The sequence below is a fragment of the Triturus cristatus genome, chromosome 8, assembly GCF_964204655.1.
Source record: "Triturus cristatus chromosome 8, aTriCri1.1, whole genome shotgun sequence".
Taxonomy (NCBI): domain Eukaryota; kingdom Metazoa; phylum Chordata; class Amphibia; order Caudata; family Salamandridae; genus Triturus; species Triturus cristatus.
The window spans coordinates 592,977,503-592,993,959 of record NC_140591.1 but is presented as its reverse complement, the minus strand read 5'-3'; the positions used below and the strand labels follow the sequence as shown (position 1 = coordinate 592,993,959).

The 16,457-nt window shown below is 41.2% G+C and overlaps 1 protein-coding gene across 25 annotated transcripts in view; it reads right to left on the bottom strand.

Annotated features, from left to right (window-relative positions):
- Positions 1 to 16,457, bottom strand: part of LMO7 (LIM domain 7) — a 480,465-nt gene that overhangs the window by 38,488 nt on the left and 425,520 nt on the right. For 15 of the 25 annotated variants that reach the window (XM_085622039.1, XM_085622044.1, XM_085622040.1 and 12 more), the window contains 5 exons: positions 13,238 to 13,294; positions 8,915 to 8,940; positions 5,481 to 5,585; positions 2,367 to 2,447; positions 1,593 to 2,227 (listed from right to left, as the gene is read on the bottom strand). In XM_085622039.1, the coding sequence (XP_085478165.1) occupies positions 1,593 to 2,227; positions 2,367 to 2,447; positions 5,481 to 5,585; positions 8,915 to 8,940; positions 13,238 to 13,294 (904 nt within the window). Of the gene's footprint in view, positions 1 to 1,592; positions 2,228 to 2,366; positions 2,448 to 5,480; positions 5,586 to 8,914; positions 8,941 to 13,051; positions 13,094 to 13,237; positions 13,295 to 16,457 lie in introns of all 25 variants that reach the window. The other 10 variants (XM_085622042.1, XM_085622046.1, XM_085622025.1 and 7 more) reach the window with 2 other exon arrangements.

Here is a 16,457-nt window from a genome sequence, read left to right as displayed (position 1 = left end):
TTAGTAATGTTGTTTGTCTTATAGGATATATATATATAATTGGTGATGACAACTATCCCATTCCTGGTCCTCTTAGGATAATTGTCCATCCTCCGAATATTACAGCCCCTATCAACACAGAACAAGATCCATCAGAGGACCATGGTAGCTAGAGGGCTATAAAGAAATCTATTGAAATAACACCAAGTTGATGATAAAACACCATTTATGGGCCCAGAGCAATGCTACAACACAGTACAGCAGACAATTGTATTTCTATGTGTAGAGCAGTAAAGATATTTCAGTAATTGCGTGATTACAACTTTCCACCCCTCAAGGTAACTCACTACAACGGTCTAGAACTAGCAAAAGGTGCTATTTTTCTCTTTTTTTCTGGCTTTCTGGGACCTGTTAACCGTGGAGTCAAGGAGTAGGCTAACCGCATCACATGGTTTCTGGCATCTGGCCGTTACCACACCACAGTCACCCGCTGTGCAATACATCCTTAGCCTTGGACATCAAACCCTGTTCAACAGCCCTAGGGGGAGTCTACCTGAGAGGTTGGTACCAAACATGAGGCAGTTGGGACCTGTGGCCCTACCCTCGCACTGACTGGCTACATGCAAAGGGAAACTCACACCAGCATCGCCAATAACATTCTTCAAATCAGCAACAACCACATTCTAGGCGTTCAGTCAAATGGGTGGTTTAATTGCTCGTGTATGGTCAAACCCCAGAGAGCTCAGGAAGTTGTATACACTATTTAATGTATCTTCACACCACCACACCAATGAACTTTTATCCGTGCTCTGAAAAGTTTCAGTCAAGGCTCAACACCAGCCCTTTCACGGACAGCATCAACAACTGTAACAGTGAAAAGTCAATTTTGGCTTCGTTTTAACAAAAGCATACCGAATGATCCAAACTCACTTTGTAGTTACTACTAGAAAGCCATCAAACAGAAATAACTTTCAGCAAAACCAAACTAATCCCAATGTAATTGAGAACAAGTAACATACGTTAGTGTGGTGTAGAACTTGAATGCTACAAGTAACTGAGCAGTGAACAGTAAAAATAATTTTAGAATCCCAAAGCAGTCCAGCCCTGCAAGTACCTGCCTTTTTCTGCATGTTCTCAATGATACCCACACAAAGATAAATACAAAAGATCAGCTCATGCAACAGAAAGTCATGAAATAGCTCAGGAGGTCTCATATTCTTGTACAAATGTCTTTACACATGTCTTTCTACCCTCTTGGCAGACATAGACAGGAGTACAATCTTAAAGGCTCACTACAGAAGAGTATGTTTAACATAGAAAAACAAATGTATGACCTTGTTTTATCAGAAAATAATTCAATATTACTAACTGAGCAGCTCTAACTTTTACGAAACAGTTGTTCTTCCCTTCCTTCCAACCCTGCACTTCTATATTTGAAAGCCAACCCTATTCATGCCTTGGAGTTTGTATTACTCCTCAGCTTCCATTTTACTGACTTCCTTCACAATGAAATGATAAAGTGCACACAACCAAATGCAAACTATAATTATTTTTCTCTGTGGGCTGTCCCAAAAGGATCAACAAGACATAACACTGCCTTCCTCAGTACAAACCTCTCATAATTATTCATCTGTAAAGATCTTTGTTCTTTTTCTGGCTCCACTCTTTGTCTCTGTTGCTCCTGTTGGGCTCTCAAATGCAGCTGTTCCTCTTCCTGGTGCCGCCTCCACTGTTCCTCCTCCATTGCCTGCCGCCGCTTCTCCTCCTCCTCAGCCCGCCATCTTCTTTCCTCCTCAGCCTGAAGGCGTCGCTCCTGCTCTTCCTCCAATCGCCTGCGTTGTTTCTCCTCCTCTGCCTGCTGTCGGAGTCTCTCCTCCTCCTGATGGCGCTGTCTTTCTGCTGCAAGGCGCCGTGTTTCTGCCTCTCTCTGCTGCTGCTCAAGCAGGCGCTGCCTTTCCTCCTCCTGTACCCGCCGTCTCTGCTGCTCCTCCAAGAACTTAAGTCTGCTCTCCTCTATTTGTCTTGTCTCCCTTTCCAGCTGCAGCTTCTCTTCTTCCAGTTTTCGTTGGTGTTCAAGTTGAAATGCTTTTGTAGCTTCTTCATCTGCCCTCACGCGCTGCTCTTCACTACCATCACTTCCTCTCATCCATTCTGCGACTGCCGCCTCCCTCGCCCGCCAGCTAGATGACAGAGGTGGTGACTGCGAAGTTATAGGCACATGGTTGCTTGCATTCAGTAGCACATGTTCCTACAGAAGTGGACAACAGACAGAGAAAATTGGAGTAGTCATCATTATTATTTATTTCCCTTACTTGGGTAGGTATCTGATCTGAACACGACTTCTATGACACAAGGTGTGCACTGAAAAGGTGATTGGGTATACATACCTTACTGCTTTCCTTTTCTACCTCCTGCTGCACTTGTTCCCACTCTTCTTTCAACTTTTCTTGCTCTCGTCTATGTTTTTCCTATGAGAAAAGGCCATGGACAACCAATAAAAAAATAAAACCAGCACCAGCAAAAGTAATTCCACACAATATCAGTACTGAACAACTTTAAACCAAACATTCCTGTCTAATTCCCTGAACTTAACATTCCACTGGAAATGTATGATAGACAAAAATGCTTATTTAACATTAGTGAAACTTAATCTCAGGGAATGATGTTTACATTGTCTTAAACAAAGAGCCAGTTGCAGTTTTAAAGACCAGTCAATCTTAACTCACATTTCAACGTATCCTGTGGACTAATAGGATTATTGAGTTCTCCTTTCATTTCTAGAAATCATTTTTTGTTCTTGTGTTTCAAAATGTTGTTGTGTGCCATTGCCATGGTTTAATCAGTCTCCTCATTTCAAATTATGCCCCATATAACAAAAAGATTATAGTCTTACTTCACTGTTTAATATTACGAACACAACTATTTTCTTATCACAGAAGAATTCAATCCAAAATATAGAACAATTCAGAGAAGAGTGAAGGTTGTGTTGCTCCTTTTTCCACTGCCCATTGGTAAGGTATGGGTAAAATGTCATTAACCACGAACATGCGATATCCGCAAAGTGAGATGGAGATTTGATTATGCTTATTTGTAACATACAACTCCAAGATTGCTATCCATATGCTAAAAGGTAGCAGTGACAGATTTAAGCAGGTGAAACTTCAACAGGTCTAATTGAACTCAAGGTCCGCCATATAATAACGTTTCATAGATTTAGAATACTGCATTCTCCTGGAGACACCCTAGATGCAGGGAGTATTCAAACACCCAAGAGACAACAAAGGTTGCTGAAAGTAAAGCCAAGGGAACCATTTGGGGTATATTCATTGAATAGTTTACTACCAGTTAGTGCAAATGAAAGTTTTGCCTGTATGTATTTTTGTGAATATTGACTACATTGGGCTGGCTAAAACTGATAAAGTGCATGGGAATCCCCCTAACCTCCAACGTTTTGTCTATGGCAAATGGAAACACACAGGGGACACGTGGAAATCATTGTGTGCATAGCAATGGCTGCATGTCACAGAGCGGCATGTGGCGTTCTTCAAACACAAGAATCATTTTTGGTGCGGTCTTTAAAAGAGAGACTTATATTTTGTTTGAGCTTGGAAACTGCAGTGTAGGAAGGGCTACATCCAAACAATGAGCAGAAAACATTTCCAAATGTTTGTTTTACAACACCACCACTATTAAAGTGTTTTATCACATGAATAACCATTGAAGAATTGTGAATTGGAATCAAGTGGTGGGAAGCATTAATGAAGAAAGGAATAAAATGAGAGGAGATTAGAAATACTGAAATATTTTTAGGTCGAGCCTGGGCAGCACATGCGCTGCTCTGCGAGGCATGCTGTATTGAGGTATGGAAGAGAAGCTCCAGCCATTTCGTGCCCATCTTTTCAATTGGCTCGTTACTGTCCTTTTGAAATCGTTGCTTTTGATTGCTAAATAGTCTTAGTAGTCCCTCCTTGATACCGCCTTGTCTGCATTTGTAACCTCCTCTAAGGACTGAACTTTTTACTTGTGTTCTTACATGGTCTGCTTTATCTAGTCTGTGAGCACTATTTTCTTTAATGATCTTCCACTATTGCACCTACAATGTGAGTTCCTACAGGGCAGCACACGCAATTTTTAATAGCAATGGTTGCGGGTCCACTTTAACTATATCGGTCGTGCTTATTTATTTAATTTGCAGCACGGTTGGCTTTTACTATAAAAGACTTGCTTTTTTATTTGTTTAATTTTCCAGCACGGTACGCTTTAACTTTGGCAGCCGAGCTACAGAACCTTTGTTTATTCATTTTGTGTTTTTGGGTGAAAGCGCCCCATACTGCGCTTTCACTTTAATGTTAGCTGCGCCCCTATCTTTAGACGCAGCTCACTGTAACCTAAATACGACAAATAGCGTATAAAGAAAGGGGCACGGCCACCATTAAAGTGGTCTCGCATTTGCAAGAGTTTGAGCTATTAGCATTACAACTAACAATTCCTTTTATATGTGTGTTAGTTTTAAAAACGTATAAATAAAAGGCATTGTCATTTACAATGCCAATAGCTTAAACTCTCGCAAATGCGAGACCAATTGCATTGAAAATGCTTGTTTCAATATACTCTTTTGAACAACAGTGCTTATCCATTGTGTGAAGAATGCAACCTTGTGTTCAGAGTGCTCTTGCCACCGGATTAGATACGATTAAAAAGTAAACATAAGTGGCCAAGGTGTGCCTAGAAAAGATCAATTGGCCCACTAGTAGTCTTCGGTAAATTAAAATTGAAGTCACCTGGGCCCGAATGCTTCATTAAGAGAACTCAATTATAGCAATCAGGGTTTCAGATAACCACTAGGAAACATCACAGTAAGAACATTTTGCCCTGAAAGCTGTCATTTTATCCCATTTACACACTTCAAAGTGGCAGACGTATGACATAATGATATGAAAAAAAGTGTGATGTTGGGACATTATTCGCCTAACAGTATAGTGGCATTTCACCTTCAGCTGAATATGTTGCATTAGGAATCACAGGATAATGATTGAGAACTAAATGAATTTTTTTTTGTCTAAACCTACTTTTTAATGACTATGTAATGGTTCGTTGAGCACTGGTGCACGTCCTGGTTTAGTTGATGGAACGTGGGACTAATATTGGGTGTGGGTTACAATTAAGAGGTTAGGGAATAGCCCCTTTGGCAGGGCTACTACATACATCCCTCTTCCACGGCCTGAAAGATGACAGGGTAGAGGAATGAGCATGAGACCATGTGGCATCACCAACCTGCACCACTAGGAATAAACGTTTCTAATACTCCATGATAATATACTCTCTGGAGTGCACAACAAACTCCCACACAAATCCACCCTAAAGCTATATAAAGCTGATCAAGCAAGCAGTCTTGCCTTTTAGAAGGTTATCTTGGGTGAAATTTATTCACATAAGTAATCAAACAGCACATGACCTCTGAAGTACACCAGAAGAGGAAACGAATGGTACACAGCTCATACCTGCAACAACTGCTCCTGCTCTTTTAACCACTTTTCCTGGCGTTTTCTCTCATCTTCGGGATTCCACGACCATCGGCTGGACACACTGATGGATGGAACGTGCAGCTGAAGAAGCAAGGATGACAAACACAAACTTTTAATGAAAATATTGCCCATGTGCCATCATGCAGGAGTCTTCCTCCATTTATAATTCCAATCTAGTGCAAAATGTCCTACATTCTCAGACATGAGGTTTTAGTATAACATTGGTGCAAAAAAGAGAATAAAAAAAGAAAGAAAATGCATCTCTGGGCAGTGATTTTGATCAAAGACTTTATTTTCCAAATGCTCACAAAAGCAGCTCACTCATAGAAATATCAATCAAAATTCAAGTCGGACCACTCGCTGAGGCACCTACAAAGAGAAGGCCTTTCAAACTCAAACACCTCAAGGGCAGGTGGATAACAAAATACTTCACATTGTTTTGAGTTGGAGTAATGAAATGGTAACACAGGTGGGTAAATTTCATTCCATTTTATTTCCTTTGGTCATTGACTAAAGCGCTGGAAGAACCAGAATGTAGCAAGTACAGACAGTGGACGATGGGTATTTGTGGGCCCACTAGAGTTAATAATTGGCGTCCTGGCAGAGCCAGGACAGCCTTTCATCTGAAAATGAGCCTCAGGGAACTTTGGTTCACAACATATGTTATACATATGATGTACATCAGTCCAACACTGCCTATTGAAAAAGGCTTGCTACAGTTATTACCGATTTGGGATGCCGGAGCCTTCCCAGACCTGTCACATCCAACAACAGTCGGAAACACTATTAAAAGTGCCATTTGATATTCATTCATCTATGACAGTGGTTTTGAACCTTTTGACTTCTGTGTACACTACGGAATCTCTACTGGACGCCTGCCTCAGAAATGTATTTGAACCTCAAAACAATACACAAAAATATAGAAACTAGGATACCAATAACAATTAAATTATGGAATTTTTTTTATTAACGACCCCAAAAAAAAATCCAAATATCAAAATTTTAATGAGAAGTTGAGATTTTCAAAATATAGTTTATTTTTAAAAGACAAAGTGATATGCTAGACTCAGTGTTTCTTATTGGTTTCAAATGCATCATCTTTTTGTCAGCACATACCAATGCTTATTCAATTAAGCCACTGATCCCCCATGGAAGACTCTACTTGCTGTAATTCATTGTACCCAAAAAATAAGATAACAAGAAAAGTACACCAACAGATTTTCGCTTCAAATTTCAAATTTCTTCACATTTACAGGGCATTTTAAACACTGAGTATATGTATTTTATCACTCTGCCTAAAATATTTAATTTTACAGTTGTAGACCCCCACGGCTACACAGACCACAGTTTAAGAACCGCTGATCTATCTTATACAATCATCTTATTCATATTTTATTTAATGAAACCCATATAGGGAAACAAACACAAGCCGAGTTGCGTACAATTCAATTTGATTGTGTTTTACCCGATGTGCAATCAAGCTACATAGGTCTAAGGAGCAAAACGTCAGCCTGATTAAATGTGATCTATAGGATGCTACTATTCCAAGTGCAATTACAACTGTCCCACAGATTATTTTAAGATATTTGCCAAGGCACTGAAAGAGTCCAAGCATTTCATGCAAGGGATTGAGCGTGGTCTTTGTTAGGACTCCAGACCTTTGCCTTCCCCAAGGGAAGTGTTCAAAAGTGCAGTAATAGATTCTGCATAATGTTTAGAATATGGTGGAAGAAGGCAGCTGGAGGAAAGCTTATTTTGTTGATCCTAAATGAACTAAGCAATGCAGTCTACAGTGAACTGAAAAAAGGAAGATCTACGACCTGGGTGATATCAGAATCTTCTGGACTATTTTTGCTAAAGACGTAGATTCTAATTAGAACGTTAATCTGTGTTTTTTTGGTTGGCTAAGGGGCCGGTGTGTTGCTATACAGTTTCATGGTGAGGGTGTTTGCTTCGGCTATGCAAATTTATGGTCTGGTTCTAGACTAACTCAATTGGATTCCGTTGGGACGCTTCAGACAATTTTACTATGAAAGACTTCTTTCACAAGTGTTTTATGATTAAATTGCAATCTGCTTTACTAAAGGTGTTATCTGATTTTCTCAAATTTGTTTAATCTGTTTATTGGTTTTCACATATATCATACAGGTAAAACATTATTGAAAACCCAGCAACGCATGCAGCAATACAGTTGTTTCTGTTAGGGTCGAGTAGTGCTGCATTTGTACAGTTTCAGACATTTTTATGGAGTCCTGTGATTATTCCATCTTCGCTGATGCGGTTCCATAGGTGATAACAAGTGTCAAGCAACAGACAGATGTTTCCAATTTTCTGGGGTAACAGGATGAGGAAATATGGTGAGAGAGGAGGGGGAAGTAAGGAGGGCTCGGGGAAGAGCAAGGGAACTTTTTAATAACTGTAGATAAAACCAGTCCCATACCAGTTGTATACGATATGTCAAGAATCCTCGAAGACTAAAGACTCTTGACTCGCCTATACCATGAAAGTAATCAGATATTATGCGGTGTGCAGGGACCCCCACCCCCGACTTGTGCATAGGGTGTAATGACTTTACTATGATCAGAGACTCCTTGCTGCAGGGAAACGTGGAGATTGGCTAAAATGGTATCTCAATTCACCAAGAGGGGGTGTTAACAAAGGCCCAGGTTATATTCTCTGCCTGAGCCCACGCAGTGATGGAGTGCGACCAAGCCTCCAATGTCAGAGGTTCATGGGATTTCCACCAGCAAATGAGGCGCTTTGCCATCAGGAGCCCTAACTCTAAGAAGGGTGTGGTGGCTCTTTGCTTTTTGTCTCTGCAAATAATCCCCGTCAGGCAGATTTCCCAGGTAAGTAAGACAGGTCATCTGATTTTCTCCATATAGAGAAACATATATAGTTTTCCCTTCCGATAAATGCTATTGGATTTACAGAGGTCCTGCAGCCCCGTATCTATTGGAAAGGGGAGAGGCGAAAATGTGTAACTTTAAGCTGTTGATACCACCACTACAATCCAAGGTAGTAGAGCAGAGAACTTAAGATCTAACAACTAAATTATTTTTGTGGGCCTCTAAATCATAATTTTCAATACCTTATTTAATGTTAGCATAAACAATATGAGAAGTTTCTTTTAATGCTTTAGCACCCACCGTGGAAGAAAGAACATTTATTCAGATCGAACATTCAGGTATTAACTGGGACGCTGCTCTCCCTGAAGGAAAGCTTCATAAGTATATTGCATAATTGTTATTGGACCTTAAGCTAGAAATCAGTGAATTATGTCAAGATCCGCATAGATCCAATCTCAACATGTGGCCTTCAACACATCTGAACTTACACAATAACTCGCTAATCAATACTTGGCCAGAGCCACAACAATACAATTACAGTAAAAGACAAATTTTACTCACATCAGGCATGGCAGGTTCAGAACCCCCTGTCAGGTAGAGGAAAAAAAATATTGTAAACATACAGTAGAGACTTTGTGCACAAAGTGCAGTAATCTGGTAAATGAGAATAAATTATTATTCAAATCAATCCATAATAATGTGATTTGTTGACTGTAGGTCTGGGTTTGGGGAACCTACTGACAGAGTGCACTCTGAAGAGGTGGTCATGAGGTTCTTCTGTCACGATCTAATTTTCATGGATTACAGAATGCAAATGCACAACTAATGATACAAATGTCCATGGTTGCTTGCAATGAAGTCATGCCTGTGCTATGCAAGTATCCTTTTGTATTATACATTCATAGTCCTGGTACAGGAGTTTCTACCTCTGAGCAGTGCTCCTTGCTAATGCTCACTAGTTATAAACATCCATTTTTCATTCAAGTCCTAAAACTAATGCATCAAGCTTCCTAAAACTAATGCATCAAGCTTCCTGAGGGCCTCTTAAAAACATAGCGTTTTAACTAGCAATTCAAAAGAATTTAAAAGAGGTTGTGACAACTGCACAGTACTTGTAGAACATGTTTTGGTTTACTCTACAACCACACTCACCTCATATTTTGTGAGGGATTGTCTAATCTCTTGCACAAGGCACTAGTCACAACAAGTAAAAAACACTGCCTGCCACATTACTATTACTCAGCCCAGAATCAATGTGTCTCAAAGCAGACAGGTGGAATGCTGGGAGTGAGGCCCTCATGGAACAGCAGAACTCCCAGTATTTGCATTCACAATGTGTCGGCTTTGTGGCCCTTTAAGGGACAGGGGTTACAATGCCACAGGAGGCCGTAAATGTAACGCGCAAGGAGGAGATGCATCACTCCAGGAATGCTGTCTGCTCCTTCATTGTTTCCAACAAACACAAGTACATGTGTAAATTATCAATCGCCGACAGTTCACATTGAGTATGACTATCACATGCCCACAGCAGGTGCTAATCACGTCGTGGACTGTGACTGCAAAAACAGTTGCAGAACATTCCTGCATATCTTTGCAAGTCGCAAATTGCAAGGAATGTCCCTTGACCATCCTTTTTCCCTAGAGACTTGCAAGGGACTGCAATGTGTGCAGTGCAATTTGTAATGACAAGGTCTTGAAACCTGCGGAACTTACCCCAGACTGTAGAGACCAAGCGAATTGGCCGATGCCCGGTGGAGCTACCGGATAGCTAAAGAGGAGATTGGTTGTGGACTCTCCCCCCCCTGCCGTCACCTACCTAGCTGGACCTTGGGCAGATTTTCCCCTCATCTCTACATCCTTTCTTCCTCCTACCCCTTTAGCCTATCCCCTTACCCTTCCTTACTCCATTCACCTTGTCCCCCATGTTCTTTAAATGTTTTTCTTGATACTTACGTAACTTGTCACTGATGTAAAATTGTAACATTATTGTTCCTCATGTAAAACGCTCGCTCCTATCCCCTCTCCCCTGAATCTCTCCCCTTACCTGCTACACCGCCTAGCCCCCCTGTCCTTCGTGCCCTTTAACTAAGCACTCCTTCTCCCCTTATTGGGGAAAGATCCAATATTTATACTCTGGAGTCTCAGTGAACCCGCTGAGAGAGTCCACAGCGCCAAGGGAGCCACTCACAGCTGAGGTATGGTATGGCACCCCTTGCCAAAGCACTCCCTCTCCCCTTTTTGGGGAAGGATCCAGTATGTAGGCCTTGGAGTCTGAGAGACCCCTCAGAGAGAGTCCACTGCGTAAAGGGAGCCTCTCGCAACAGAGATGGGGAAATTATACCACTTCCCCTAGGATGACCGCTTACTGGACTTGGACGTAGCTTTGACTCATCTACCGGTTTGTGTCCCCGTCACCCTCCCCCTCCTCTTTCCACGCTGCCTCTCACCCTCCCCTCCTCTTTCCCACCTTCATTCTCTGTCTACTTCCCCTGCTCCTAACCCCCCTCCCCAGAATCTCTCCCCTTGCCTGCTTTTTCCCTTACGTATATGTGCTTATTGTTTATCTCGACCTTACAAGTAACTATGCTGCCATGCTCTAATAACTGTGTAACATTTGTAACGATGTAACCAGCAACTATGATCTTACACTCATGTAAAGTGCTCTGATACCTCCGGGTCTAGCCAGCGCTATATAAAACCTTTAAAAAACAAGTTTACAAAAATTAGAACATTGGAATGTTGGAAGCTCCATTGAAAACAATGGAGTTGCTCCGGGCTTAAAATTGGATGGTATAAGCCCGGAGCTTCAACATTCCAATGCTTCTTTATGGCTGTGAACAAAGGCTTCAGGGAGCCCGAGAGGTTTTCAATCCCCTCGTGCTCCCTGAAGCCTTTAATTTGTTAGAACATTCTGCCCTCTAGTGGCAGAATGTTTTAATAGCCGTATAGCCCTTTGTAGCAGGGCTATACGGCTATTAAAGTCCCGCTGCCTTGTTAAAGTCCCTCGCCTTGGGCCATTAACGCTGCAGCGGGCCTTTAATAGCCGGTATAACCCGCTAAGACGGGCTATAAGGCTATATTGCAAATCTCAAACGCCACTTGGGTGCAATGCAAATTGAGACTTTGTGTCAGTTGCACAGGCTCCGCAAACTTTAAGCACCTTGAGCAGCAGGCCAGGCCAGTAATTCAGGGGCAAGAAGATACATTTATTGATCACACTTAAAAGGTTTATGTGCTACGTGTAAACTCGAAGTGCGAAATGTCATCTCAGAAGTGTTTTCACTTCAAAGCATGCAATGACTTGCAAAGACAAACAAATGCAAAGAAACACAGATCAAGGGACAAGGACAAAGTGAGAGGCAAACCTGAATGCAGCATGCATGCAAACCCAAACAGCGCTTCAAACAATGCCAACATATTCAGCAGCACCACAGAAAGCATGGCAGTATGGTAAACACTTGACGGAATCGCACATCAAGTAGCTCAAACCATGGATTAGACAAACATTGTCTCATTTTTTTATCATTAAAACAGATTAATCACCTGATCTGGCATCATGACTGCTTTCACCACATAAGAACACATTTTTATGTGAACTTCTATCTCGTTTTTTTCTCGAGCTTGAGGTGGCACACCATTAACTGACTGCAGATCCACCACGCACAAAGATGTAGTGCAAAAATCAGAAGTCGTCCCAACATGTTTCTGTATCACATTTGACACATATCAATGAAACACATATGTGCGTATATGTTGTATACACTGCAATCGCTTTCTTGCCTAATCTGGCAAGAAAAAAGCTATATTCAATACCAACGAAACGTTCAGCATGGATCCCAATTAAAGATGCCAAACTTGTTTACACTTTGTCGCCATAGATCCAAATATGATCTTGGGAGTCTATTCGTTTTGCCATTAATTGACAGATTTGTGATTATACTGATTAATAGCTAACATTTCTATCAAAAGGCAGCATAAATCATTGACCTATCGTCAAGAAAGTTTTAACCAAAATTGCTTAAGATTTCTTCCAGTCTGTAGATGAGAATGTATAAGGTTCCCCATTCAACACCTATATTGTTAACACGGCCATTGACGCATGCAGCAGGGGACCTTTGCTACCAGCTCACTGGTAAATGTGGCACTTGAATAAAAAAAAAATTGTCAGCACTGGAAAGAGGAAGCCTCCATGTGCATCTCTAAAGATGTGGGGCATAGGAAGCAGGATTCTACCTTCCACCGCTTTGCAGCCCCTTTCTTCTGCGAAGATGAAATCTACAGGGCAAGGTCACACTTTCCATATTTTAGCCCGCTGTGTTGTAAAGAACAAGGATGCCAGTTCTTTGCAAGAAACTTTCGAGCTAACAGAATGTCCTATCGCCAATATCTGCACAATAGTTATAACTGCCAAGAACATTGGAACCCTGGAGTGAAATTAAGCTTAATTCAATTGGTTAGCTCCACTCTATAACAGACCGTTGCTTTCCTTCTTAAAGACAGGTACAAATGAGAGAACCATTTTTCAACTATGAAATGTTGGCATGTTTACTGCTGTGCTTCTTGTACACTGCTGTGAATGTTAATAAAACATGTACATCTTGGAGTAAACAAGAAGAGGGAGTAAAATAGATTTTCAAACAGCACATCACCAGGTACTAAGGTTCTAGAGATAACGGAAGACACACAGAGACCCATTACCACAGAGGTAGACCCAGGAATTGTAAGAAAAGCCTGATGACCCTGGGAAAAGAACAAATGCAGCATCACATTAGGAAAAAGCATAGTTGAAGAGACTTAGTAGCCAGCACCCGAAACTGGTTGTTAGGAAGGAGGTTTGTAAAGGCCCGCTCCAGGAAAGTGAATACACCGTCAACTGTGGTTTACCTTGCTCAAAAAATTCTGACCGTCTTTTATAGTTTTTCAAAGAAATAGGTTCAGACTCTATTTGAGAAACACAAAGAACATAGATTTCATTGTATGAATTAGTAAAAAAAAAACAAGTTGCAAAAAACTCTAAGCTGCCGAGCGGCAGCAATGGAATTGGACAACAAAAAGAAAATCCTTCCAAAAATAAACAATGAAAAGAGTAAAAGGACAGAGCCACAATAACATTCATTGTTATGAAGAATTTCCGTCGTCAGGTGGCGACTGTCCAGTAGATCGGGAGTGGCGGCTGGGGAGGCAGCGAGTATGTCATAATTTTACACACTGATCCAATGAGCACCTCAAATGTATACAATATGTTATCATGCACACACACGGCTCATGAGTAATCAATAACACACAGCAGCACCTCTTGATATGAAGAAACAAACTGGTTGATATAATGAGCAGGGCAGAGCAGACATTTTATGCAGAACATGCGCACCTTTGCATTCAATTTAGTACCATAACATTCAGTGTTTGACTTAGTGTTTAACCATACTTCATGCAAACAAACCAAATATATGCTCTTTAAATTATTTCTTTTGTCTACGGATACAAGAATGGTAGTTAAGGTAGAGCTTACGGCACAAAAAGAAAGACACGATCTTGTCAATAATTCCAACCCCATTTAGGCCCTCAAATGTCAGAGAAGCCATAACACTTGTGTTGAGCGAACAAAAATAAAGCCTCAGAATTCAGTAACTCGAGATGCAATACCCTTGTTTTCCCATCATTTGTGTTAGGGCCCTCGGCTCTTAAGACTTGATTCCACATTCGAATGACTGTCTTAATGGGGCAATGGCTAAGTAAACACGTTTGTAAATAATGTGAAATAAAGGAAGATGTCTGAGTCACTATGCCTAGTTCAGAAAGGAGTATTGTTAGTTTAAGGACACTAAAACCTCAATGATTAACATGCACTTTTACATTCTAATCACACAAACAAGAGTAGAGAGAATGCATTCCCTGAACATAATCAGGGAGGCCCCCGAATCTTTGCCATTTATTACAGATCAGTGGTACACTGCTGCCCAACTTGAAGTGTGAGCCGTATTTGTGGGATGTTTAGTTTATTTACTTGCAATAGGGCACATGCTGTGTCTATGATGTAATGGCAGGAATATGCAGTCAATGTGTTTCAAGTGGTTAGAACCGAGAGACTGTTCTTTTGAATGACTAGTTCCATTTCTACATGAACACATTTTAATTTTTAGAAATCACAGGACAACTGCAGACTCCATCTCTAGCAAAGTGCAGTTTGGTGCCTGGGATACGTTAGCGAGTTTGCTCATAGCTATTCCAGGCTTTTTGCTACGCATGGGAATTCTTGAAATTAGTGTCTTTTGTTTTTGAAAAATGAAGGCTTACTAACAACTGTGGACATGTTTTAAATAACTTATTTGATTACATCAGAAAAGCATATGGATGGCTTCATCCATGACAATGGCATGTACAAAGCTTTCCTGGGTGCTACCTGAAGGCTACAATGATTGTGAGATGTTATGCAGCCAAGAATAGTAACTAGTGTGCTCATATGTGTGGTTAGGATTTTAAGTAACTAAATACAGATGTAATGCTATAAATTTCGTTTGCACCTTTGGGAAATAAAGAGGGAAGGTGATACTACTATAAAACTGTTCCAATGCCACCAGTCTGCAGAGAGAGGTGTCTGGTCCGCACTGTGAAACTCTGGTTCTACTGGCACCAGCACAAACACACTAAAATATGGAAGACGGTGATAGGATCCAACTCCCTTAAAATGTCTTCAACAGAATGTATTTAGAAGAATGATTAAGTGCTAAAGATGAAACTTACTTTAGGGTGCAAAATTCCACACTGATCCTAAAACGCATTAGGGTACTATGCCAGGCGCAAGCAATAACTTTACACCCCACAAAAACTGTTAAAGGAAAACGAACATTTTGTAAAGCACACAAACAAATCCTATTCTTTTTGTTTCAATCTAGAAACACGTGTGAAGCACATATTTACCCTTAATCTCTGCATCCAAACTCTGGCAATTAGAGCAGGGGTTTGCAGGTGTACCCGTATAAAGCACCAAGACGTCTTCTGAATGGCTGGGTAGAAGGCCTATGCCACATCACTGAAATATTTTAATTTGAAAGAAAAAAAAAAAAGCTCTCTGGAGTCCCAGGAGTGCAAGTCAGGAATTTTCAAATAAAAAAGGGCACCACTAAGACACATGGTCTGTGTATTTCATGCTGTCACTAGCCCAAGCAGTTTGCCAACCGCATGCACCAGGCAAATAATCGAGTTATACAACTATCTGTTATGTCCAACAGTTAGAAGCAAGGTTCCTAAAATAAAGGGAATCTAATAATGTTAAAACAGGACAATGGAAAAAAAGAGGTCACCCAGATCACCCATAAACAAGTGGTCTAATGCAAGTCAGGAGAGAAAAAAATAGAAATGGACCAGTGGCATGCTGATGTATTTATAGGAGGGTGTGGGGAGGCGATTACATGTGTTTTCTAAATTTAAAGGAGCTGGCAGGACTGCCTGTCTTCAGGATGCTGACTCACTCCCAACATTAAAGGAAACGGATGATGTTGTAAGAACCAACAGCTGGCCTGGTTTGTCATCAGTGTATGAATGCCACGTATTCGTGCAACTTTAACATGTTGGCATACTCATCAGCAGGCTGCATAGAAACGACCAGGGTTCTCTCCATCAGTATATCTCCCTCATCTGAAGCTGCTGCACTGGCTCCCTGTGGTAAAGCGTACTAAATTTAAAGCCCATATGCTGGCCTTTAAAGCACTTGCTGGATCATTATTTGGGGAACAGTTTGACGTCCCTATATTCAAGAGTGTGCGCTAAGGTCCAACAACCTCCGTTTAATGCGAATTCCTAAATTCTCCAAGGTCAGTCGCGGAGGAAGCGCCTTCACAGTACTTCCGACCAAGCTCTCGAATGATCTGCCGCCTAAGCAGCGTAGGGCTGAGTCATTTGCATCTTTTAAAAGAGAGCTAAAAACCAGGCTGTTTGATGCAGCATAGCTGCCTGGATGATGTGTTCGGATGTCTGTTTGCTTTAGGCGCCGGGACGCTTCTGCTGACGCAGCTGCGCACTCAACAAATGTTATTTGATTTGAAAGATACCAGTACCTTGGGGCGCAATGCCATGCACTACGTAATTACTTTAACCCCTTCCCCGC